Source organism: Salvelinus namaycush, chromosome 8 (genome assembly GCF_016432855.1).
Source record: "Salvelinus namaycush isolate Seneca chromosome 8, SaNama_1.0, whole genome shotgun sequence".
Lineage (NCBI taxonomy): Eukaryota > Metazoa > Chordata > Actinopteri > Salmoniformes > Salmonidae > Salvelinus > Salvelinus namaycush.
In genome coordinates, this window is record NC_052314.1 from 17,369,593 (window position 1) to 17,396,551 (window position 26,959).

Below are 26,959 nucleotides of genomic sequence, written 5' to 3' on the forward strand. Positions count from 1 at the left end.
GTATGCTCATTGTATAACTAGATACAATCTAACTGGCACACGCAGACAAACAAGTTTAATACAGAAAATAATCTAGTGATTCTCCGAATATGACATTAAATCCACTTACTGAATGTCTGGATTGTGGAAACATCATGTCAATTCCTTGTTTATTGTTTTCCTTCCCAAATACGATGAATGATGAGTATTCAAAATGCAGCCACAAAAATATTGGCTTGTTGTTCCCCTCTTTGTCCGTATTTGCAAGCTCGAATCTAGCCAATAATCGCACGAGTTGACCAGATCACTAGCGAACGCTAGTTATTGTCCCCAAAATTGGTGATCCAGCTGGCGTTAGCTAGCTAATCAATATCTCTTGTTTGTCCAGGTGTATATCACTCGACAAAAGTAGCCTAGTAGCTACCAGCTGGAATCTCGTTTTCGTTGGTGATGAAATACAAACCTCGACCATTTGAATGGTCCTTTCTTAATTCTTCAAAGGCTGTCGCTCAAAATGATTAATCGCTGTTGCTAACGTTAGTTTTCAGTTTATAGGTAACTTAACTAGTACACTAGCTAGCTAAATATAATATGCATATAACTACAAATGTTATGGATAACGCTAGGTCTTTTCGTGGTTTCTTTTGTTCGGTCTTCTTTCACCGTGTGTTTTCGCCAACGCAACAAAGCCAGCTAAAGCTATATGTCCGTTAACACACAACGCTTCAGAGGGAAAACTGTTCGAATTCGCAAAAATAACAAAATGTATCTCCGTATTCGCTTAAATTGAATTCCTCCCGTTTATTAACTAGTGCTGGTAAACAAACAGTTGGCGCAAAAAAACGACTTAAGCTTAAATCATTACATTAACAAATCTTATAGTAAACTTTAAAGTATACACTTGCTCAGCCTCTGTCAAATCTGTCCCTAGCCGAAATCCGAATTTGTGGCTGAGGCTGAAGAGTCGACATTCCATTCCTGAGGCAAGTTGCGACATTACAAAACGCCCCACAAAGATATCCACCGTACAGAACAAATCATATTCTATGCCAATTGGAATAGAACGCAGTGGGTGTTAAAGAAAATGTATTTCTATCTGAAACGTTCTACGTTGCACTTCTAAACATGCCCCAAACGTCATCCCAGAAATGTAATGGCTAAATAACTAGCGCCCCTCGTGGAAGGGAACACAAATTCCACCTTGAATAAAAACACTAGCTGTATTTAATTTTTGTTTTCTATTGTTTCCCACTGTGGTGTCAACCACATAAAATGTATCAAGTTTGTCTTCTGGATTATAAAGGATCATAAAGCCTCATTAAAAGGTGTAGCATAGGCTATATTTCAAAAGCTAATTGTTCATAAATGAGTTCATAATATACAGGCAGAACACCAGCACAGAGTATAGGAACACATTTTATTCCAATTTAAAACATACTTTTTCTTTAAAGGAGAAGGCTATGAAAATCATTTTCATGTTTGAATGAGGTTCAGGCAACAGTGGTTGAAATGAAACATACAAAAGAAAAATACTGAAAATCAATACCCATTAGGTCCCTTTTCTGAAGGGCTTTGCATTAATACAGTTTCTCCCCCTCCCCCCACCCAAACCAACACATGCAATTAAAATGTGATTTCTTTAAAAACAGCAGTTTATCATTAAATACAGAATAAAATTCACCTTTTTCATTTATTTATTAATCTTAAATCACATACTTAGTGTTTATTTGTTTTAAAAAGTGGACCATGAAATACATAGGTCCTTATTATGATTTTTCACAACATTGGCACTTGTTAAGAGTCTGGCTCTACAAAGAAAGGGGATTGGCACATTCATTATTGTACATAATTTACATTTGGTATACTTAAGAAAAAAAGACATTACTTTCAATTTATACACCACTACACAAAGTTTATTTAACCTCTTATTTAAAAATCTATCATATTAAGTGCTCCTAAATACAAGAGTTCAGGTAATGCATCAGCCTTACAAAAGAAACAAAAAGATGCAATGATAGCTTTTAGCATTTCTGTGCATCCATCACATCAGTATGGATCTCAAGAAAAAGCATTAACCATCAAAAGTGTTTACACATCTCATAGTACCAACAAAACGTGCTTGAATGAACATGTAAGTTGCATGAATGCAGGAAGTCCCATTGCTGCAGCGCAGGTTCAGTGCATTGACCCGGGAGAAAGAAAGGATTAAAGATCAAGTAAGAGGAGACAACAGCTGATATTCTAAAAAAACACCATATTCATTCATTCAACAATGAATCCAACTGCTACAGTATATTACCCCTTCGGTACCTTCACTTGGCAAAGCATTACAATAAATAAAGTTTAACAGGCTTATTTCAAAATGAACTGTATGGAAAAATGGTGGCAACTGTTTGTATATACTGTAGTGCTAGTCAGTCTATGGCATGGACTTGCCTCTAGTAGTGTATCCCTTCCTCAATCCCCACTGTGCTGGTTTTAGTGACGACAGTACTTCTTTCATGTTCTCTTACTAGTTATTGTGATGTTCAATTAGCGTGCTGTAGAGGGTGCACATAACACAGCTACATACACTGTCCATAGTCCACATGTGGAGAAAACCAATGTACTTGGTTTAAACTGACACTGACTGTATGCCCAGAAAACCCATGGTAGCATTCTCATATCTGCCAACAGCAGGGAGGGAGGCCTGCGCCAGACATTCGTAGAGTGTTTTTTGGAGCGAAGCAACCACACAGCACATCATACACCTCAAAACCACTGGATCACAAGCTGATGCAGATACCTACAGTAAAGAGCGCAAACAGTAAAGAGCGCAAAAGGTGTACAATGTAACTAAATTAATGCAAAACCACTGGGGGGTTACAAGCATGAAGAGAGCCCAGCATGAGTGTCATGTGTAGAACTAAACCCTACTCTACCTAAGCAAGTAAACCACAGGTCAAAGGGAGTGTGCTTCTTGAGGTAACAGAGCAGCAGAGAAGCAGTAACCACTCTAAAACAATTCAAAAACAAGCTGCCTTGTTGGTCGTGATCTGAAGTACCACTGGCAACATCTCAGTCCAGCCTGCCCTGGCAAGAGACCTTCGTACTCCTGAGAGAAATGAAAACTTGCCTACAAGCTCAACAAGTTAAACCAAAAACATCCGTTCAGACATATGCAATCACGACAAAATTTCAAATTTAGTTGAAAACCTCATCTGCAGTTGCACAGGAAGCATTCATATTTCTGCTTCTTATGTACAGTTCACAAATAATGTGGTATATAAAGTATTAGGTGTGGGACCATTAATTAACAAAGAAAGGCCTTCAAATACAAGTTGTGCAACACCAAACATCCCTGACAACTCGCAAGCTGCCTTCACGACAAGGCCACATCCACCGTGGGTTGGCCAAATGACAAGTTATTACAAAATGTCCAACATGTTTCAACATTTTTAAAACACTGTGGCACTTAATTAAACTAAGTCCAAAAAAAGGTAATACTTTTCCACCTTCAATGAAAACAACATTTATAGATATTTCCATGAATTGCACAAACCATTTAACAACTGACGTAGAGACAATGTAGAGGAAAGGTAAAAGTTGGACCTTTCAGCCAGGCTAGTATACAGTGGACATTAGTTAAGGGGGACTGAAGAGTATACCCAAGCCAACATTATGGGCAAAACATTCTTAGGTTGCAATTCAATGTAATTGTAAACACACAGCAAGATCTTAAACAGAGCACAAACTTCACTTTGCAGGGTAAGTGCTTGCCATGTACAGTAGAATGTGAAAAATATTTGGGCACCCTGCACTCAATTTGGCCATTATTTTTGGCACCAAAAATACAAGATATGAAAAACAAGTCTGTCATCATGATAACTCTCTAAAGTGTTAAGTTTCACCTAACCGCTCTCACCCTACGCTCTCTGGAGTGCAAATAGCACTGTGGCAATCATACGTCTTCCAGTCATGGTCTTTCTTAGTATATAAATGTCAAGCATAGAAACATGACTAGTAGGGCACATAAAACACAAACCATCCACAACAATGGACTAAAGCCAAGCTGAAGACATGAATGGCAGGTGGGAACGGAAGAGCACACTAAAGATTGGCTGAGGCAGGCAGCTATGCAATCCCCTTGTGATTTTACTAGGCTCTGCTCGGGCCCAAACGGGCTGGTCAAAGTTCACAGGCAAATAGCCAGCAGAATTCATCCTCCAATGATCACCAATTGGCATCCCTGGACAGTTTGCACTCAACCTGTGGCAATGGCCTTCCCCTTGGCATCAACACACCCCAACACTGGCTCCCTGATTCATAACACCCACTTTAATTGCACCTATTGCTCTATATCACCCATAGAGTCCTTTAATTATCTGTCAACTTTGCTAGTAGTAGCCCTTATAATGAAAAGTTATGAAAACTCACCTGAATTACGTTGAAGACAAAATAGCAACCTATCGACATATTGTTAGCTATGGAATCTTAACTATCAAGCAAAAGACAAGATATGGGATTAAAACCAATACCAAACTAAAATCTTAAATTACAAAAATGCAAGCACAGACCAGTTAAATTCAACCACTGATGAGTTTCTTTTTTTCTATTTGCATAATGCACCAACCCAAAACAGAAAAGAATCTTCCCATTCTCAAGCATTTCAAAATTGAAACAGAATATAACTGCAACTACCAAGTATGATGTCTCTAAAGGTAGATCACTTGCCAATAAAATCTTTTTTTTTTTTTACAGCAGTATGGACCCCGTCTCTCCCAGTCTCCCATCTGATGGAGACACTTCTAGATGGAAGCAGGGAAGAAGAGTCAGATGAACAACATCTAGAGCTCTGGTCCATAAATTAAACAAATAAAAAAAAGACTTACTCTTATTTATCACTACCATTTCTCAAAATATTGGCCAAATAGGGAAAAAATATCCAATACCTTTAACAAAGAGAAGCTGTACTGACACCGGGTGGAGGACCAACTTGTGACTTAAGTTAACTGGCAGCACTAAAGATTTCTTTATTACAACAAACTATTGCTCCTTTATGTCATCTGCACAAGTACAGCAAGTTGTTTACCTTCATTGGAAGATAACCAAAATGTAAAAAAATTCACAGAAACAGTATCAAACAATTGTAATTAATTAGGCAATTGTCCAAAAGAAACTGTATAGTACGGCAAATATAAATTAGTTTGGCCTAAATTAATGTCCCAAACTTTTCAATGCAACTATGAGAGAAGACACACATGTAAATATACACATTTCGTTTCAGTCATCTCCATCACCCCATTCCCCAACAAGTTGGTTTTGTTCATTGTATCTGAACAGTCTTGGGGGATGTAACTGATACTGGCAACTTGATTGTATCTACAGCAAACAAAACATAATACATTTGGCAAATGGTACAGCATTTTAAGGAGTAAAAATCATGACAAATTAAATATAAATAGTGCTGCAGTTTATTCATATTGTCGTTTTAGTTTTAGAATGTTACAAGATGCTGCCAATTCAACAAGTGGTTCTGTGAAAAATTTAAATGATTTTTTGTCTAAGGGACGGGGAGCAGTGGATTGAGGAAACTAAGAGTCTCCAAACATGTAGGTTACATCCTCTATTGGATAATTGTGACTTTCCTCTTGGAAATGAGAAACACTGCGGTCTTGTTCATCTTCAATTAACATCTTCATCGGGAAAGCGGTAGTAGCAATAGTAATAGTCAATAAACTCACCTAAAATAATTCTTAATATACACAGATCAATTTACTTCATCTCTCCCACCCTTGCTCTGTCTGTGTGAGCATCCACTTGATTGTAACACACACTTTTTACATTCAACAGTGCAAGGTGACTTCTAGCCTAGCGTGAGGTTTGGAAAAAACACACCTCAAAGACCATGTAGAGTTGAGCTTCCTCAGCACCACCCGCACCTGCTCCAACGATATTCTATGCAGTTACCCACAACCCCCTGCAGACTGGTGGGTGCCCAGTCCCCCCCATCCCGCAGACAGACCCTGCTGACTGTGAAGGGGGGACACTGGCATTTTCCTGCTTTCCTACACCTCAGCTCATCTCTCCTTCCTTTAAATCACACCAGCATCCAAGCCACCAAATCAAAACAGACCTCTACCTACCTACCCACCCACCCCCAAGCCCCCCTCCTTTAACAGGGGTGACCCAGATACGCAAGCCAAACCAGGTGACAAATGAGAGCTGTCAACCACCAAGTCAAGTCAGAGCAGCCTCCGAGTATATATATATATTATAAATATATAGGTGTTTGTGTGCGCGGGTGACATTAGGAGGGATGTCAGGCTGCAGTGGGCAGGGAAGAGAGGAGTGGGGGGAAATGACTGGAGCTGGAAAAACACATCCAATTAAACCATAGACAAGAAGCAGGATGATGTTGGGACCAGGGGTGAATAGAACCTGGAATATATTACGCATGTGTGATCGAGTGTTTGTGTGTGTGTGTGTGTGTGTGTGTGTGTGTGTGTGTGTGTAAATGCATGTTGGTGAATGTGTCTGCATGTGTGTGTGTTAGTGCAGGTGTGTGTGTTAGTGTGTGTACTGTTTCATTTGTTGGTGTGTGTGTGTAGATGTGTACTCTGCGTGGGCTGCCGGTTTCTCTCAATTTCTCTCTCTCACACCAGGTTGTACTCCTTCAGGTTGAGCTGCAGGATGGTGTCTTTGACGGCAGCGAACACAAAGCGGATGTTCTCTGTGTCTGTGGCGCAGGTGAAGTGGGAGTAGATGATCTTGTCGCTGTCAGGGTTCAGGTCCACAAACATCTTTAGGATAAACTCCCGGCCCGCCTGAGCGTCTCTCTGGGGCCCTAGGGGTACACACACACACACACACACACACATTATCCCAAAGCTACAGGCAACAGGACACATCACTGTACCTGTGCTACCAACGAACACACAACATTTCAAATTGAAAGGATGACGTTACATGATCTCAAAAGGTAAGCGATTTAAAATCCTGAATGGTGTGAATTTGTATTACATTTCAGTTCATTGTCTAGCCACACGGTGTCACTAAATACTAACAAAAATACATTCAGGTCTGTTCATGCCACCTATAGAGTTTGAAATGAATAATGTTCCAATAATAAATAAATATATCATATGCATTATATTTGATAATTTGCCTCCGTAGCTGCCATGGTACTGGACATGGCCACATTAGCCAGTGCAGAGAGGTGCTAGAATAAAGGTAAAGAGTTGTTTACCATCAAACTCGGGGAAGTAGTCGACCAGGTGGGAGTAAGTGATCTTCTCCTCCAATAGGTCCTTCTTGTTGAGGAACAGGATGACGGAGGAGTTCTGGAACCAGGGATATGTGATGATGGTCCGGAACAGAGCCTTGCTCTCCTCCATCCGATTCTGACAGAGAAAGAGGGAGGTAGAGCGATAGGGACAGAAAGGAAAGGATGGTCAGAACTCACTTGGTTCCTTTATTTGATTTATATAGGCTATGCACAAAGTAGTCTATTTTGCATAGATAACAAAATATAATCACAGCGACTGTTAAACAATAAACCAAAGAACTTTGAGGCCTTCAAGTCCACCCAAAAGGTATTTTGTTTAGAAGTAATATCTACGTGATTCCAGGCTATTTTGAAACGGTAAAAACAGCTGCTAGCAATGTGCTTTTTCTCTGTGAGCAAACATGATAAATGTTCTATTTTTGATGATATGGGAGCGAATACATTCAAGCAGTATATCAAAACTGGAAAAAATGTGTAGGTTGCACTGGCAAGTATAAGAATATTTGCCAGGGTATATTATTTCATTATAAATCTGATTATTTCACATGGGGGAGATGTGAGAAGCTAAAATGCTAGCTTGCTTGCAGAGTAGCCTACAGACAAATGGCAGGCACAAAATGAGGTAATGTAAAACAAACCTACACTTTTATTACATGTAGCTATTATTCAAATATGCAATTGGTTTTCTTGCTTTGAAATGAGCCAACAGTGGTGATGTTTTTAGCGTGATTATTAGGTTAATGAAAAACAAACATATGTTTTCATTATTCTATGTCATGCAAAAACATTAACAAATATGCTAATTAGTGTTAACATTTTGTTCTGTTCAATCACCTAAAATCAACCAATTTATTGCTTTCAATTCATCTATTGGGCCAAAAAAACTTGACAGTATATCTTACTTTTCCTATGAAGAAACAACCCCTTCTCTACTAGAGCATACCCATATATTTGGTGGCAGGGAGCCTAGTGGTTAGAGCGTTGAACCAGTAACCGAAAGGTTGCTAGATTAAATCCCCGAGCTGATAAGGTAAAAATCTGTTGTTATGCCCCTGAACAAGGCACTGTTCCCCAGTAGGCCATCATTGTAAATAAGAATTTGTTCTTAACTGACTTGCCTAGTTAAATAATAAAAACTTTGGTCATTCATGAGCTCATATTAATCCAAGATACGGCTTGATTTAATAGCAGTTCTAACAAAATAGTGAATCTAGCCTAAAAAAAAGAAGAAGAATCTGGTTAGAAAACACATGGCCAATTGCCACTGCATACAACTCAATTCAGTGTAATTTTAAATGCCTGACTGCACTTGATAAAAACAATGAAATTGTCTAGTGAAACAATCATATGGCTTACAAAATATCATTGTACCCTAGAGACCAATTTACAAAGACTCCCATGGCATTTATAGGAAATAAAGGTGGGGTAGTGATGAGATGTATTATTCCCATCCTCCAAATAAGTTCACCAATTTTAGGGGGAGGAATCAATAAATATGTAGTTGAAAAATATAATGGATGGAGTAATGCACATGTTAGGGTTAACTTTGCTCTTGTGAGTTTGCTGTGGTCTGCGTTAAGTCTATGTGAGAGCAGATCTTTGGCATTATATAATCCCATTCTCCATGCAGAGGCACCCATCCTGTCTGTGTAAGGAGGGCCTGCTCTGCTGCTCCTGTGACATGATGTTTACTGTCAGATCAGGTAGATCCAGTAGCGAGAGCAGTGCAGGAGGATGTGGATGTCTCTACCCTCCCAAATACTCCGCTCTGCTCCGCCTGGCAACGTGGTGCAGTGCTGTATGAAACACTCTGTCATATGACCCATCAGACAGTTTGTTGTTCTAAACCAGCTCTCTCCGATGACTAAACAGCCTGATCATATTATCCTCATTTCATATGGAGCTGCAGTCAAAGGGACACCAGCAAAATGGAAAACAAAACAAAATACACTCATCCACAAACAAGCAGGATATAAGAAGCTACTATCTACCGAATGACTGTAAATAAGAGACTAATGACAGTGTGCCTGGTGTGTGTGTGTGTGTTCAATCTCACCTCGTTGTCAGACTCCACCAGAACCTGGTCGTACTCGCTGAGGGCAACCAGGAACATGATGGACGTGACGTTCTCAAAGCAGTGGATCCACTTCCTCCTCTCTGACCTCTGACCCCCTACATCCACCATCCTGATTGGACAGGACCAGTATGGAGAGATGAATATAGGAGAGCAGTTTTCAAAATTAGGCTAAATTCAGACATTGATGGCAATTTAAAAAGGGGTTTTATTGTGGTAACTAGGGTATCCAACTAAATCATTTGGTGAAACTTAAACATTTGAGGTTAGTCCCGTTTCAGGATTCATAATGCCCAAAATCTAGCAATGAATACGACTAACTGTCAAACAAAGCAAAAATATAATGGATATCAAGGAATTAAAATGATTGTTACATTGGGAAATTACTGCATTTTAGTTACAATTGAGAACACTTTTAATGCAATAAGATGTATACCTTTCTGATCTGCTTTTAAAATACATCAGTGCAAAGAAGCACTCAAACACACTTGATTGTGTTCACCATCATATACAACTATTTGGAAAACATGATTATGTGGACATTATGTTCCTTTCTGGTCAGGATTGTCAGTTAGGCAGTTATATGTTAACGTATGAGAATTAAACATTGCATACTGTACATGCGACATGTATTATCCTATCAATAACTTAAATTGATAACAATTAAGTTTGATAACTTATTATGCACTAATGCAACATACAGTAAATCAAAGAAGGTGCAAGGACAGTTAAACGACCCAAGTTGAACCAAAAAGAAAAGGTGTGCACTGTGCAGAGCCACATCCCAGCCCATTCCTAGCCAAGTGGATGCCGGTGTGCCAGAGAGGTCAGATCGGGACGGCATTAGCCTGCTTGGAAGCAGCATCTAAGTCAGCCAGTGACTTCAGATTCAGAGCACAAGCCCAGCAGCAGTATGGGGAGGTAGGCCAGTGCAAAAAGGAGAGAGGAAAGGGGGATTAGAGGGGGAGAAGGGGAAGATACAGAGGGGGAAGGAAAGAATACAGGGAGAGGGGAAGAATGGGAGAGCAGAGGGCAGCTCCATCACAGATCAAGCAGGGGTACCGAGTGGAGGCAAGGATTTGGGAATACTGCTACAGTTGTTTTCCAAACATTATTTTCATGGATTTCATAGAATTTTGCATTCATAGATGATGGATCAGATTAGCCATCATGCAACTCAGAAATCCTCCTATTTTCCAACAGTGGTTTAGTTGATGGGAGAGATCTATTAGTCTATATCCATGTTATCAAAGGAGGATCAGGGTTTCTTTCCTAGCCTAGTGAGCAGCAGCTACCTCTGTCCGTCCCTGGCTGGCTCTTCCGCAAAGTGAGAAGCGGGGGGCGTTGATAAATGGGGTCCTCTAGGACGCCTGCCTAAAATAAAAGCTCCTTCGCATCAGTCGACCTCTTTTCCTGTAGCAGTGATGGGTGACCTACTTAGAAGGATAGGCTCTCCTATGGAGGATGAGCCCAGAGAAATCATGACATTCTCAACCACTTCAAAAAGGCAATTAAGAGAGGGAAGCGCCACGGCCGAACGCAGCAGACATGCATGTTTACTTTGTCCTCATGAAAGCCTGCCTTGTGCAGCTGCTGTGAGTACAACCCGGGCTGGGCTGCACCAGACCCCATCACTCTAACACACATTGGGTTGGGGTGGAGAGGGGGGCTCCTTGCATCACAAGTCTCTCCCTGACTAGCCAAATATTCTCATTGAGATTTAAATGCGGATCGTCTGGATTTGCTTCAATCCTGAGGAATATCTCTGTAATATATTATTATATAGGCTACATGTCCTTAAACACTGCTGTAGTGATTCACAGCCTATCCATCCAGTAGCAGTAGAGTGAAGCGATGGAGGGATCCTCGAGTCCAACCTCATTGTGAGCCTGGGAGTTATTTCTAGCGTTGCTGCGCGTAGGAGGGGCTGACATGCTGGCTTCCTATCGATTTGCACTCTTTTGTAATCGCTCTTGTTCGCTGGTTTCATCTCCTCATGATTATCTTCTTGGAGGAGGAGGGGGCTGTTCTACACCTTGGTGCCCAGTGATCAGTCTCTTCCGCCTGGCCACTTCCAGGAGGCCTCCCCCTCCCTCAGCTCGACTGGCTTGGCCCAGACGACACTAACAGGCAGCATGCCTGGTTACATCATAATGACACCAGACTGGTTACAGTCCTGGAGTACACGGTTTCTCAACATCCCTGTTATGATGACTAAATCTTCAGATGACTAGCTGATATTTAGCTCATCGTTCTACTCCATCCAGTATTGTACCATGCAAAGCAAGGGGCTGAAGTGTTGTTTAGTGTTCATCTCGTGGATTACATAGAGAAAATTAAAGACTTGATGGGCCTGAGACAATTATGATGGGTGGGTAAAAACTGGAGATCAAACAACAATGAGGAATAAAATTAAGCAGCAGGTGATTCAGTGATATTCATTGCTCATGTTGATCTTGTGAGGGAGAAAATGATCAATGTTCTCTGATGTTATCACACAACGCACAGTCAACATGAATATTGAAACAATTATTTATTTCAGAGGAAATACAAAACACTGGGAAGGGAGCAAAAGTGTGAATGTCTTTCTACCTGAAAATGATGCTTTGCAAGTCGAAAGGGTATTCAATGATCCCTGTGGTGGGGATGCGAACCCTAAGCACATCTTGTTGGGTTGGTAGAAAGTTGGGTTCAGCAATACGATCCAGATCGCTTAGATAGCTAGAGACCGGGAGAGAGAGAGACAGGAACGACAAAGAGAGACAGAGATAGAGAGTGAAGTATGACAGCAGATACCCCCCTCCAAAGCAAGGGGACCAGTCAGTCCCAAACAGGAGAACCCATTCCTGAGAGCTCTGGGGGGTGACCCTTCACCTGCCACCTCTACCACCTACTAAACCCCCCAATCATCTCCCAGAAAGTGAGTACAATACCTGATCGCAGCTCTCAGAGACTCTGCAAAACCTTGCATTTGTTTTGCTTTTCCCCAAACTTTTCCCATAAAACCTTTATTATATTGGGTTCAAATTGAGGCAGTCCGCAAGTTCAATAAGATCTGGACTAAATACCCTTTTTCGGTTATAGTTAGGAGTAGTGATTTGGCCTCAGACAGACTCAGAGCTGCTGATAGGAAGGAGTCTCAGAGAGCACGCTACCAGGACCCAGGGCTGTGCGGCCAGCAGCAGTAGGGGGGAGGTGGAGCCAGAATAGTGGCGCAGGTATAGGCAGCACTTCACACCAGTACCTGAAGATTACATTCTCCAGGTCAAAAGGGTACTCAATGATGCCAGTAGTGGGCACTCGAACCCGCAGCACATCCTGCTGAGTGGGCACGTACCCCTTGGTCGCTATTCGCTCTAAATCTCTAAGGTAACTGTGGAATGAAGGGGGACACATGACACATGTGCCTGACGCTGCACAATCACTTGCACACATGCATACAGACAAAAACCAGCCACACACCCTCTCTTTCTCATGGAAACAGAAATACATACAGATAATCACATACATTGCACCCCTTGACTTTTTCCACATTTTGTTGTGTTACAGCCTGATTTTGGAAATTGATTTAATTAAGATGTGTAGTCACTGGCCTACACACACACACACACACAGTACCCCATAATGTCAAAGTGGAATTATGTTTTTCAATTTTAACAAATGAATTAAAAATGAAAAGCTGAAAAGTCAAGTCTTCAGTTCCTTATGGCAAGCCTAAATAAGTTCAGCAGTAGAAAGTTGCTTAATTAACAAGTAAAATAATAAGTTGCAGGAACTCAGTGTGCAATAATAGTGTTTAACATAATTATTTTAATGACTACCTCATCTCTGTACCCCACACATACAGATAATTGTAAAGTCCCTCAGTTGAGCAGTAATTTCAAACACAGATTCAACCACAAAGACCAGGGAGGTTTTCGAATGCCTCACAAAGGGCACTTATTGGTTAAAAAAAAACTAAACAGACATTGAATATCCCTTTGAGCATGGTGAAGTTATTAATTACACTTTGGAGAGTGTATCAATAGACCCAGTCACTACAAGGATACAGACGTCCTTCCTAACTCAGTTGCCGGAGAGGAAGGAAACTGTTCAGATTGCACCACGAGGCCAAAAGTGACTTTAAAACAGACAGAGTTTAATGGTTGTGATAGGAGAAAACTGAGGATTGATCAACATTGTGGTTATTCCACAATACTAACCTAAAATGTCAGAGTGAAAAGAAGGAAGCCTGTACAGAATACAAATATTCCAAAACACGCATCCTGTTTGCAACAAGGGACTAAAGTAATACTGCAAAAAATGTGGCAAAGCAATTAAGTTTTTGTCCTGAATACAAAGTGTTATGTTTGGGGAAAATCCAATACATTAATGAGTACCACTCTTCATATTTTCAAGCATAGTGGTGGCTGCATCATGTTATGGGTATGCTTGTAATTGAGGAGTTACAGGATAAAAAAAATTAACTGAATGGGGCTAAGCACAGGCAAAATCCTAGAAGAAAACCTGGTTCAGTCTGCTTTCCACCAGATACTGGAAGATGAATTTACCTTTCAGCAGGACAATAACCTAAAACATAAGGCCAAATCTACACTGGAGTTGCTTACCAAGAAGACATTGAATGTTCTTGAGTGGCATAGTTACAGTTCTGACTTAAAATAGGCATGAAAATCTGTGGCAAGACTTGAAAATGGCTGTCTAGCCATGATCAACAACCAACTTGACAGTAGAATTTAAAAAATTTGGTGCAAATATTGTACAATCCAGGTGTTCTTAAGAGGCTTACCCAGAAAGACTCACTGCTGCCAAATGTCATTCTAACAGGTATTGACTCAGGGGTGTGAATACTTATGTAAATTCGATATTTCCGTACTTAAATGTTCAATACATTTGCTAACCTTTCTAAAAGCATGTTTTCACTTTGTCATTATGGGGTATTGTGTGGTGGAAAAAAATTATTGAATCCATTTGGAATTCAAACTGATAAAATGTGGAATAAGTCAAGGGGTATGAATACTTTCTGAAGGCACTGTACATTAATATATTACAGCTGTATCCTGTTACTCCTCACAAACTAACGGTAGGCAGTATCTGTTTGTAACAATTATCACTAACCCTGTTAGGGGGGCTGAATCACAATAGCGCAAGTCTTTAGGGCCAAGTATCATAACATCCTAAAATGGTCCATGTGGACATTTGGGTTCATTTTTACAGTCTTGATAACCTTATCAGTCATAAAAATACAGAGTAGTCTAATCACTACATTGATTCTGAGTCATATTACAACAAAGTGTTTTGTCCCTGGAAAGCTATAAGCACTAGTCATGGTGACAAAGTGCTTACTCTGCATTTTAGGGTTGAACAAATTCAGACCTATAATTCTACATAACAAACATGAAATTCAGGTCTCGTTAGGTTAGTTCAAATAGAACTAAGGTGGAGCAGGATGAGAAACGTTGCCGTCTGTTCTTCCTCTTTCCATCAGTTTTTTTCCTCTTTCTTTTGGTCTCTAAATCCCTTTCACTTTCTCCTACGAAACACTATTTAATAGAGTCAGGGAGAGATGATATTCACTATTATGGTAACTCATTCTCTTCAATTTAAAAATCTCAATCTCTCTCATTCTAACGCTTCTCAATCTCTAACCACTGTAGCTATTGTGTGTGTATGCCAGAAATAGACTTACTATTTGGTTGAGTCCGAGAGCTGATATTCGCGTCTGCGGTCATAGGCCTCCTGGATGCCAGGGTCTGTCCAAAGCATCTTTATTGCACTGATGTAGGGCTGTTCGAAGGAACACACCTTCTCCACGTCCACTTCTCGCACGAGCAGTGCATTGGACTGGGGGGGAGGAAGAGGACACCAGATAGGGGAAACAGTTTGAAAAGAGTAAAAGGTTGGACAGCGTCACTCACATTCACTGTACCAGTGCTCCAGGATTATTTACACATTTCTGCATTCTGATCAAAGTTAAATCAGAACATGTTAGGTCATTTGTACAGATTATTATCGATAGATTTAGGCCTAAAGACAGACTGTCTTGCCATTGATACATCCAGGCCTCTCCTCGGCAGTGACTTAGTGTCTGTACCTGGACAGAGCAGATTGGAGTAGCTGTAGCAGTCCATTACGTTTTATGGCATGGTTTACAGCTACTTTTATGGTCTATTTGAATACGGTTTGCATTTGATGGTGCGGACATATAAAGCTGTGGCTGGACAATTCGATGCGGAGATTGCCAGCAAACAGTTGCCAGTGAGCGGTCCTATGAGTGGATGAGAATTCAGACAATGCCAGAAGGGAATTAGTCCGTAGCCGATTTTATAGTAGTATTCCCCACCTAGGCTATACTATGACTAGGCTATAGAAGTCCTGATGGGTGCGCACCTCCGGTTCACCAGTCCTAATTCAAATACATCAATTTCACTTGCTATGGATATCTGCATGCAATGCCAAGTTACATGCATACAGTTGAAGTCAGAAGTTTACATACACTTAGGTTGGAGTCATTAAAACTCGTTTTTCAACCACTCCAAAAATGTCTTGTTAACAAACTATAGTTTTGGCAAGTCAGTTAGGACATCTACTTTGTGCATGACACAAGTAATATTTCCAACAATTGTTTACAGACAGCTTATTTCACAGTATCACAATTCCAGTGGGTCAGAAGTGTACATACACTAAGTTGACTGTGCCTTTAAACAGCTTGGAAAATTCCAGAAAATGATGTTATAGCTTTAGAAGCTTCTGATAGGCTAATTGACATCATTTGAGTCAATTGGAGGTGTACCTGTGGATGCATTTCAAGGCCTACCTTCAAACTCAGCGCGTCTTTGCTTGACATCATGGGAAAATCAAAAGAAATCAGCAAAGACTGGCCGCTAACCATTTGCTGCTCCCATTAGTGATCCCTAATGTAGCCTATAGATATATAATGAAATACATTGACCAATATGGTCATTGTCCAATGAGTGGACCCCAATCCCCATCCCCAAGTCAGACTCACCTTGTTCTGTTCATACTTGTACTGGATCTTGAGGGTCTCGGAGGCCCGGATCATGGACTGCATGGAGGTGAAGATGTTCTGGTACACCAGCTTGGTGAAGCCTCTTTTGTCCTCGTCAGTGTAGCCCGTCCCATGGATGATGCGCATCTGTTTGATGAATGTGCTCTTGCCACTCTCGCCAGTGCCTGAGTAGACAGACAGGACAATGGAAAGATTAGACCAGGGGCTCCCAAATGGATTCAGTTTGAGAGTGCAGTCCACTATCCAAGACACTGCGGTACTCTTTTATTCACAAAGAAATATGTTGTATCCCTCACAGCGCAGATACAGGCTCCCTATGTTTAAGATCGAATCCATAGCCGGGAAACTGCCATGTCCATTTGCAAAATTACAACGAGGAAGTTACTTGAAATAACAAACACGTTTTCTCCCCTCGGACATCATTGCACATGCAGTTGAACAGCAGGGTATGTACGATTATTATTATTTATTTTTTACCAAGAATGATGGATGCTCCAGTACTCCTTTTATAAACAAAAAAAAAAGATTAAGAAAGGCTCCTAGGCAAGTGGCAGTTTCACCTCATGTGGATTCCTGCTTTAGGGCGAAAATATTTTAGTTATCTCAGATTAAAGTAAAATTAGCAGAGCTCACTCTGGAAATGTGATATATCTGTAGAGTTTATTGTTTCAAACAATACAGTAGGTCTTAAAATAAACTAAATAGAAAAGGTACACTAGATGTTTAATGTTTAGTACATTTATTTGATATATTTTCTTTATCTAGACATATTCCATATGTAAACATTATAAGAGTATAAGGACACCAATATATTTTCTGTATCATGTACGGTTCACAGATCATAGGGTCTTTCAGGAGGCATGTATAGGTCTAAAAAGTGGGCACTTTAAAAATGGCCACTTTCATCAAGATTTTCCCAAAAATTGTTTGTGATACAAATGTAAAAAGCATGTCAAATAAGCTTCATCCCTATTCTGACGTTTGTGTGAGAATTGCCAAAACAATGACAAAAAAATATTTTCTAGCTATCCTGTCTACATATTGCTGGACATATTGTATTTTAGTATATTTATTGTAATTTGTACATTGTTTTTACTATGTGCTGCAAAATTAATGGCCCCCTGGGGAAAATAAAGACTTTACATAGACAATTAGTGGGCGCACTAACACAGACACACACTCACAGGTGAAACTTCTGCCCTGGCAACCCAGTTTCCTTTCTACCAAGAGACCTAAAGCTTAGCACATAATGCTACAAGTGTAAAACGCTGCAGGTGCATAATGCTACAAGTGCATGGGGTGGTTGAAGAGATTTGTGCAGAGAAACAGCCTCAGGTGGCCGATATTGTGTGCAGACATTCCCGATGCCCACACATACTACTACTACTACAGACCTGAGACTAAATGAATCAGGCACCATAGAATAGCAGAGCTCATCATGGAGAGTGAAGGAAGTTGTGAAAGACTGTCCCAGTGCAGGTCCCAAACCTTTTGCATCTTTATATAGACATTTCTAACGGTTGTGTCCAACAATGGTAAATTTGAGAATGTTGAGTCTACACATAAAATAGCAGGTGTAAAGAACATTTAAGTATTAGAGCACTACCCCGCCCGCTGTCTTTCCAAGATAATTCGTAAAAATCCAAATAACTTCACAGATCTTTATTGTAAAGGGTTTAAACACCGTTTCCTATGCTTGTTCAATGAACCGTAAACAATTAATCAACATGCACCTATGGAACGGTCCTTAAGACACTAACAGCTTACAGACGGTAGGTAATTAAGGTCACAGTTATGAAAACCTAGGACACGAAAGAGGCCTTTCTACGGACTCAGAAAAACACCAAAATAAAGATGCCCAGGCTCCCTGCTCATCTGCGTGAACGTGCCTTAGGCATGCTGCAAGGAGGCATGAGGACTGCAGATGTTGCCAGGGCAATAAATTGCAATGCCCGTACCGTGAGACGCCTAAGACAGCGCTACAGGGAGACAGGACGGACAGCTGATTGTCCTCACAGTGGTAGACCACATGTAACAACACCTGCACAGGATTGGTACATCCGAACATCACACCTGCGGAACAGGTACAGGATGGCAACAACAACTGAGTTACACCAGGAACGCACAATCCCCCCATCAGTGCTCAGACTGTCCACAATAGGCTGAGAGAGAATGGACTGGTGAGGACCTGCCTTACATCACCGGCAACAACGTCGCCTATGGGCACAAATCCACCGTCGCTGGACCAGACAGGACTGTCAAAAAATGCTCTTCACTGACGAGTCACGGTTTTGTCTCACCAGGGGTGATGGTCGGATTCACGTTTATCGTCGAAGAAATGAGCGTTACACTGAGGCCTGTACTCTGGAGCGGGATCGATTTGGAAGTGGAAGGTCCGTCATGGTCTGGGGCGGTGTCACAGCATCATCGGACTGAGCTTGTTGTCATTGCAGGCAATCTCAACACTGTTCGTTACAGGGAAGACATCGTCCTCCCTCATGTGGTACCCTTCCTGCAGGCTCAACCTGACATGACCCTCTGGCATGACAATTATACACTGCTCGTTCTGTGCGTGATTTCCTGCAAGACAGGAATGTCAGTGTTCTGCCATGGCCAACGAAGAGCCTGGACTTCAATCCCATTGAGCACGTCTAGGACCTGTTCGATTGGAGGGTGAGGGCTAGGGCCATTCCCCCCAGAAATGTCAGGGAACTTGCAGGTGCCTTGGTGGGAGAGTGGGGTAACATCTCACAGCAAGAACTGGCAAATCTGGTGCAATCCATGAGGATGAGATGCACTGCAGTACTTAATGCAGCTGGTGGCCTCAACAGATACTGCCTTACTTTTGAGCCCACCTTTGTTCAGGGACACATTATTCAATTTCTGTTAGTCACATGTCTGTGGAACTTGTTCAGTTTATGTCTCAGTTGTTGAATCTTATGTTCATACAAATATTTACAGATGTTAAGTTTTCTGAAATGAAGTTGACAGTGAGAGGACGTTTCTTTTTTTGCTGAGTTTATATGCACTGTACAGCCTTACCTATGGCTTGTGCATTGATGAAACTGGGTATGTATCAGCCTACTCATTGACACCCACAGAAAACAATTCTCAAACGTTTACACAAATATTAACATTAGCTCTTATTGCAGGACTGATGACTGTGGAAAATAATCTTCCCAGTCAGTCTATTGTCCATATTGGATATTAATACTACACTCTTACCTATGAAATGGGGTATCAGCCTACTCAGTTCCACCCACAAAACACAACTATATAGAGTTAACACAAATATTACACTGAACAAAAATAAACGCAACACACAATCATTTTTTTTTTTTACTGAGTAACAGTTCATAAAAGGAAATCAGTCAATTGAAATAAATTCATCATAGTTTTCACGACTGGCAATACTGATCTGCTTCTGTTGGTCACGTTTAAAAAAAAGTAGGGGCGTGGATCAGAAAATCAGTCGGCATCTACCTTTGCATTGACTTGATCAGGCTGTTGATTGTGGCCTGTGGAATGTTGTCCCACTCCTCTTCAATGGCTGTGCGAAGCTGCTATATATTGGCGGGAACTGGAACACGTCGATCCAGAGCATCCCAAACTTGCTCAATGGGTGACATGTCTGTTGAGTATGCAGGCCAGGAAAGAACTGGGACATTTTTCAGCTTCCAGGAATTGTGAACAGATCCTTGCGGCATGTGGCCGTGCATTATCATGCTAAAACATGAGGTGATGGCGGTGGAAGAATTGCATGACAATGGGTCCCAGGATCTCGTCACGATATCTCTGCATTCAAATTTCCATCGATAAAATGCAATTGTGTTCCTTGTCCGTAGCTTATGCATGCCCATACCATAACCCCGCCACCATGGGGCACTCTGTTCACAACGTTGACATCACCAAACCGCTCATCCACATGACACCATACACGCAGTCTGCCCCGAACAGTTGAAACCCAGATTAATCTGTGAAGAGTACACTTCTCCAGCATGCCAGTGGACATCGAATGTGAGCATTTGCCCACCGAAGTCGGATACGATGCCAAACTGCAGTCAAGTCAAAACCCTGGTGAGGATGACAACCATGCAGATGAGCTTCCTTGAGACGGTTTCTGACAGTTTGTGCAGAAATTCTTCGGCTGTGCATACTCCGTTTCATCAGCTGTCCAGGTTGCTGGTCTCAGATGATCCCACAGGTAAAGAAGCCAGATATTGAGGTCCTAGGCTGGTGTATCAGCCTTACACATGGTCTGCTGTTGAGGCCGGTTGGGCTTACTGCCAAATTCTCTAAAATTACTTGAGGTGGCTTATGGTACAGAAATGAACATTCAATTCTCTGGCAACAGCTCTGTGGAACATTACTGCAGTCAGCATGCCAATTGCATGCTCCCTCAACTTGAGACATCTGTGGGATTGTACTGTGTGCACATTTTAGAGTGACCTTTTATTGTACCCAGCAGAAGGTCCTCAGATCCTCACAGTTCTACAGCTGAACCATTGACAGCATCACCGCTTAGTAAGGCAACTGCAAGGCACCTGACCGCAAGGTGCTACAGATGTTGGTGAGTATCAGCTATCCCAGATGACAGTGTGATTATGCTCTCCTTGGTCGATGTGATTAAGACCTTTAAAGAGCTTAACATTCACAAGGACAGATGGATTACCAGGAGACATACTCGGCACATGCGCTGACCAGCTGGCAAGTGTCTTCACTGACATTTTCAACCTCTCCCTGACCCAGTCTGTAATACCTACATGTTTAAAGCAGAGAACCATATTTCCTGTGCCCAAGAACACTAAGGTAGCCTGTCTAAATGACTATCGCCCCGTAGCACTCACATCTCTAACCATGAAATCCTCTGAAAGGCTGGTCATGACTCACATCAACATCATCCCAGAAACCCCGGACCCACTCCAATTCGCATACCGCCCAAACAGATCCACAGGTGACGCAATCTCTATTGCACTCCACACTGCCCTTTTCCACTTGGACAAAAGGAACACCTACGTGAGAATGCTGTTCATTGACTACAGATCTGCATTCAACACCAGAGTGCCCTCCAAGCTCATCACTAAGATAAGGACTCTGGGACTAAACACCTCTCTCTGCAACTGGATCTCCTGACGGGACGCAGGTGAGGGTAGCAACAACAGGGTAGGCAACAACACATTCGCCACGCTGACCCTCAACAAGGGTGCCCTTAAGCAGCTTAGTCCGCTCCTGTACTGTTCACCTACGACTGCGTGGCTGCGAACGACTCCAACACCATGATTACATTTGCTGAAAAATTTGGCATGGGCTCTCAGATCCTCAAAAAGTTCTACAGCTGCACCATTGAGAGTATCTTGACTGGCTCCATCACTGCTTGGTATGACCGCAAGGCGCTACAGAGGGTAGTGCGGACAGTCCAGTACATCACTCAAAGACTTCAGCCACCCAAGTCATAGACTGTTCTCTCTGCTACCGCCACGGCAAGCGGTACCGATGCACCTAGTCAGGAACCAAAAGGACCCTGAACGGTTTCTACCCCCAAGCTATAAGACTGCTAAATCGTTAATTAAATAGTTAACCAAATTGCTACCCGGACTATCTGCAGTGATTTTTGCAATAACTTTTGACTCATCACACATGTTGCTGCTACTGTTTACTATTGGCCATGTGCTGCCATCCTGTAAGAAGGTAACAGATTATTTTATTAGTGGTTAAAATGGATTTATTGTGTTCCATAGTGTTTATCGCCCCCTATTGGAGCTTTCTGGTATTTAGAAAGACTGTACGAAAACAAGAAGTAGAGAATTCGTTCTGCACGCATAGAATCAGCTAAAAACAACGCTACGGTGCAGGTCTTTCAGTGCAGTTATTTCTTGTCACGCTTCAGCCTCGGAAAATATTTGTTTGTAAGTTCGATTCAAGCATATTGCTAGTGATGATAATCTTGTTATTGATAGAATTGCTTACTTATCAATGTTAGTTGGTTGCATTTACTCACACAAATTGCCTTGCCTTTCATGTATGCCGTCAACTGTATTACTTTGCTCGTGCGTCATGTAAACGAATTGTAAAACATACAATACTGAAGTTTTGTAACTGTTTCTAGTGTAATATGCTTTGTTATTGTACAGAGGTGGTTGCACATTAGAGTAATTAAAAGAGTTAGCCAATTACCAATTGAGTAAAAATTAGTTATATGGTTTGGCATCGTGCCAGATACATGGTACATTAGCACGCGCTTCGTATTTATGCAACTTCAACTTGAAATATATAATGTACAGCTACAGTATGTCGATGTGAATTGAATAATAAAGTATATTATTTTCTGTATTTTGCAGTTTCACAACAAACGTTTTCAATATATTAATTCAACAAAAGTCACACCTTGGGAGTTTTATTGAAGACTTAGTTGTTAGCTATCTGTCTAGTTTTGCATGGGAACGCAATTCAAGTGCAGAATAGGCCTCTTTATTCCTAGTTACAAGTGCCTTCGGAAAGAATTCAGACCCCTTAACTTTTTACACATTGTTGCGTTACAGCCTTATTCTAAAACGGATTCAATTGTTTTTTCCCCTCATCTACACACAATAACCCATAATGACAAAGCAAAAATAGGTTAATCACATTTACATAAGTATTCAGACCCTTTACTCAGTACTTTGTTGAAGCACCTTTGGCAGCAATTACAGCATCGAGTCTTCTTGGGTATGATGCTACAAGCTTGGCACACCTGTATTTGGGGAGTTTCTCCCATTATTCTGTGCAGACCCTCTCAAGCTCTGTCTGTTTGGATGGGGAGTGTTACTACACAGCTATTTTCAGGTCTCTCCAGAGATGTTCAATCAGGTTCAAGTCCAGGCTCTGGCTGGGCCACTCAAGGACATTCAGAGAGTAGACCCGAAGTCACTCCTGCATTGTCTTGGCTGTGTGTTCAGGGTCGTTGGAAGGTGAACCGTCGCCCCAGTCTGAGGTACTAAGCACTCTGGAGCAGGTTTTCATCAAGTATCTCTCTGTACTTTGCTCTGTTCATCTTTCCCTCGATCCTGACTAGTCTCCCAGTCCCTGCCGCTGAAAAACATTCCCCACAGCATGATGCTGCCATCACCATGAATCATGGTAGGGATGGTGCCAGGTTTCCTCCAGACATGACGCTTGGCATTCAGGCCAAAGAGTTCAATCTTGGTTTCATCAAACCAGATAATCTTGTTCCTCATGGTCAGAGTCTTTAGGTGCCTTTTGGCAAACTCCAAGAGCGCTGTCATGTGCCTTTTGCTGGGGAGTGGCTTTCGTATGGCCACTACCATAAAAGGCCTGATTGATGGAGTGCTGCAGAGATGGTTGTCCTTGTGGATGGTTCTCCCATCTCCACAGAGGAACTCTGGAGCTCTGTCAGAGTGACCATCGGGTTCTTGGTCACCTCCCTGACCAAGGCCCTTCTCCCACAATTGCTCAGTTTGGCCTAGGAAGAGTCTTGGTGGTTCAATACTTCTTACATTTAAGAATGATTGAGGCCACTGTGTTCTTGTGGACCTTCAACGCTGCAGACATTATTTTGGTACCCTTCCACAGATCTGTGCCTCGACAATCCTGTCTCGGAGCTCTACGGACAATTGCTTTGATCTCACGGCTTGGTTTTTGCTCTGACCATGCACTGTCAACTGTGGGACCTTACATAGGACAGGTGTGTGCCTTTCTAAATCATGTCCAAGCAATTGAATTTACCACAAGTGGACTCCAAGGTGTAGAAACTCAAGGATGATCAATAGAAACAGGATGCATCTGAGCACAATTTCGAGTCTCATAGCAAGGGGTCTGAATCCTTTTGTAAATAAGGTTTTTTATTTTAATTTTAAATAGATTTGCAAAAAAAATTAAAACCTGTTTTCGCTTTGTCCTCATGGGGTAGTGTGTGTAGATGAGGGAAAAACAATTAATACATTTTAGAATAAGGATGTAAACATAAAATGTGGAAAAAGTGGTCTGAAAACTTCCCGAATGCACTGTAAGCTGAAGCATGGGGTTTGTCCATCTGCATTTACCCCATTGGACACATCCTGATTGTGATTATTAGTAATTTTATTCTAAATATATAAAATGTATGATTGTTATTCACTTGAAAAATTAGATTTTTTTTGTTTCTACTACAATGTCATCGCCCTTTTAAGACACCATTGTGCCCTTTGAGCTCTGTTGGGTAGCGAGGGAGTCTTTTCTGTGAGCCGGATCATTTAGCTTTCAAACAGCTCTTCGTTCAGTCTTGTAACTTGAAAAAATTTGAAAATTGAAAGCCTAAAACATTGCCTACCATTATGTCAGATGGTGAAATGTGAGTTAAGACATTTTTACCTGACAAAATTAGATGACTTGCAAAAAAAAAAATGTACGCACTGAAAAAATTAGCGTGGAACAGAATGAGGCTCTCACCTCACTATATTGTTCCTGCACTTAGGAATTACCATCTTCAGAGAATTTTTTTACAATTTATCTGCAGATAATCGATGTCTGGAGTAAAAAAAGCTATATTAAAAGTATGCAAATCAGGGAGCCAAATGAACAGCTCTTTCACATATGCTATTCGGTTCCCGACATTCCCCAAAAAAGAAACTTAACAACATTTTAAAAGCCTTACATTCATGAACGACCCATCACTATTGTTGTGCAGCTGCTTCTAAACCATGCTTGAAACTCCGGTAGTAACTGAATTTGTAAAACGCTGCCACTTGCACAATTGAAGGAGTAAATAAATAAAATGGTAGCAACAGGAAAAAAACTGGGAGCCCAATTTTTTAACAAAGTCCAAAAGTCTTTAATAGATTTTCCAAAACTGCTTTCAAAAGTTTAATCCCGCAATTGCATACTGAATTGTTGTGCACGGACTGCTTGTCAGAATACATGTTTCCCTCCCTATTGTAACTTGAATACACCGCAAGAAGAATCTCTCACATAGAACAAACAAGCCGACTAGGTAAACTATTTTACTATGGGGTTGTCTGATTTTGTTTTATACATTACATGGCAAAAACAGTACCACTGAAAAGTTGCATCCTGACTGGAGTGATAAAGTAGAAGTTTTTAATTACTTTGCCAGCAGCTACAGTAGGCTTCACACCACTGTTTGAGTTGAGGGCCACTGGGTATTATAGAATTCCCTTCATCTGAACATCAGTGTCAGCAACTATCATGCATGTCAGTTCAGTAGACACAGCTTAAAAGATAAAATATTTGGGAATATATTTCCATAAAACAGACATGCTTCAAACCAGACACCCCCATTCCCCCAGAGATTTAGAATCCATATGACAGAAACCGTCGCACCTCTGTCAGGAAAGCCTCCTCAAATGAAAACGTGTGGTGGGCAGGGTCGGCCCTTCACCCACTCCAACAAGCTATCCTCTCCACTCCCAGTACCCAGGCTGTCTCCACCGCTTCAGCAGCTCTTCTCGATCTCTGTTCTCCTCCTTTCTCCCTCTACGTAGTCTCCTCTTCAATACCCATCCTTTCGTCCACTCTATCCCTCCCACTGTCCTTCTTCCTCTCTTCAGTGTTGAGTGCTACCCGCTCACCCTGTTTGTTCTGCCATCGTTGCACACATGCCAGGCTGGGGAGCAACATGAAATAGCCCATTAACATCTGTTCTCTTTGTCTCCGTAGACTTTGTCTCCGTAGACTTGGCTGCATGGCGGCTGCTGCTACTCCTTTCAGACCTCAGAAGCCCGAGCAGCAAGACAAGGCAAGCAGTGGGCTTGCAAACCATTACAGACTACAAAGGGAAGCACAGCCGAGAGCTGCCCAGTGACACGAGCCTACCAGACGAGCTAAACTACTTCTATGCTCGCCTCGAGGCAAATAACATTGAAACATGCATGAGAGCACCAGCTGTTCCAGAAGACTGTGATCACGCTCTGCTCAGCCGTTGTGAGTAAGACCTTTAAACAGGTCAACATTCACAAGGCCTCAGGGCCATACGGATTACCAGGACGTGTACTGCTAGCATGCGCTGACCAACTGGCAAGTGTCTTCACTGACATTTCAACCTCTCCCTGTCCGAGTCTGTAATACCAACATGTTTTAAGCAGACCACCATAGTGTTCTTGGGCACAGGCACTAAGGTAACCTGCTTAAATGACTACTGACCTGTAGCACTCACAACTGTAGCCATGAAGTGCCATTATCCCAGAAACTGTAGACCCACTCCAATTTGCATAGCGCCCCAACATATCCAAAGATGATGCAATCTCTATTGTCCTCCACACTGCCCTTTCCCACCTGGACAAAAGGAACACCTATGTGAGAATGCTATTCATTGACTACAGCTCAGCGTTCAACACCATAGTGCCCTCAAAGCTCATCAATAAGCTAAGGACCCTGGGACTAAACACCTTTCTCTGCAACTGGATCCTGGACTTCCTGACGGGCCGCCCCCCAGGTGATAAGGGTAGGTAACAATACATCCACCACGCTGATCCTCAACACAGGGTCTCCTCAGGGGTGCATGCTCAGTCCCCTCCTGTACTCCCTGTTCACTCATGACTGCACGGCCAGGCACGACTCCAACACCATCATTAAGTTTTCCAATGACAACAGTGGTAGGCCTGATCACCGACAACAATGA

General features: G+C 41.8%; 2 protein-coding genes across 5 annotated transcripts in view; both read right to left on the reverse strand.

Annotated features, from left to right (window-relative positions):
• LOC120052453 (TLE family member 5-like) overlaps positions 1–1,054 on the reverse strand; it is a 42,809-nt gene extending 41,755 nt beyond the window's left edge. The window contains exon 1 of one of the 2 annotated variants that reach the window (XM_038999371.1): positions 110–1,054. In XM_038999371.1, the coding sequence (XP_038855299.1) occupies positions 110–136 (27 nt within the window). In that variant the 5' untranslated portion in view covers positions 137–1,054. The remainder of the gene's footprint in view (positions 1–109) is intronic. The other variant, XM_038999372.1, reaches the window with a different exon arrangement.
• Positions 1,055–1,377: 323 nt separating this feature from the next.
• Positions 1,378–26,959, reverse strand: part of LOC120052454 (guanine nucleotide-binding protein subunit alpha-11) — a 59,707-nt gene continuing 34,125 nt past the window's right edge. For 2 of the 3 annotated variants that reach the window (XM_038999373.1, XM_038999374.1), the window contains 6 exons: positions 16,327–16,511; positions 15,007–15,161; positions 11,913–12,041; positions 9,303–9,432; positions 7,208–7,361; positions 1,378–6,805 (listed from right to left, as the gene is read on the reverse strand). In XM_038999373.1, coding sequence (XP_038855301.1) covers positions 6,615–6,805; positions 7,208–7,361; positions 9,303–9,432; positions 11,913–12,041; positions 15,007–15,161; positions 16,327–16,511 — 944 coding nt within the window. In that variant the 3' untranslated portion in view covers positions 1,378–6,614. Of the gene's footprint in view, positions 6,806–7,207; positions 7,362–9,302; positions 9,433–11,912; positions 12,042–12,564; positions 12,694–15,006; positions 15,162–16,326; positions 16,512–26,959 lie in introns of all 3 variants that reach the window. The other variant, XM_038999375.1, reaches the window with a different exon arrangement.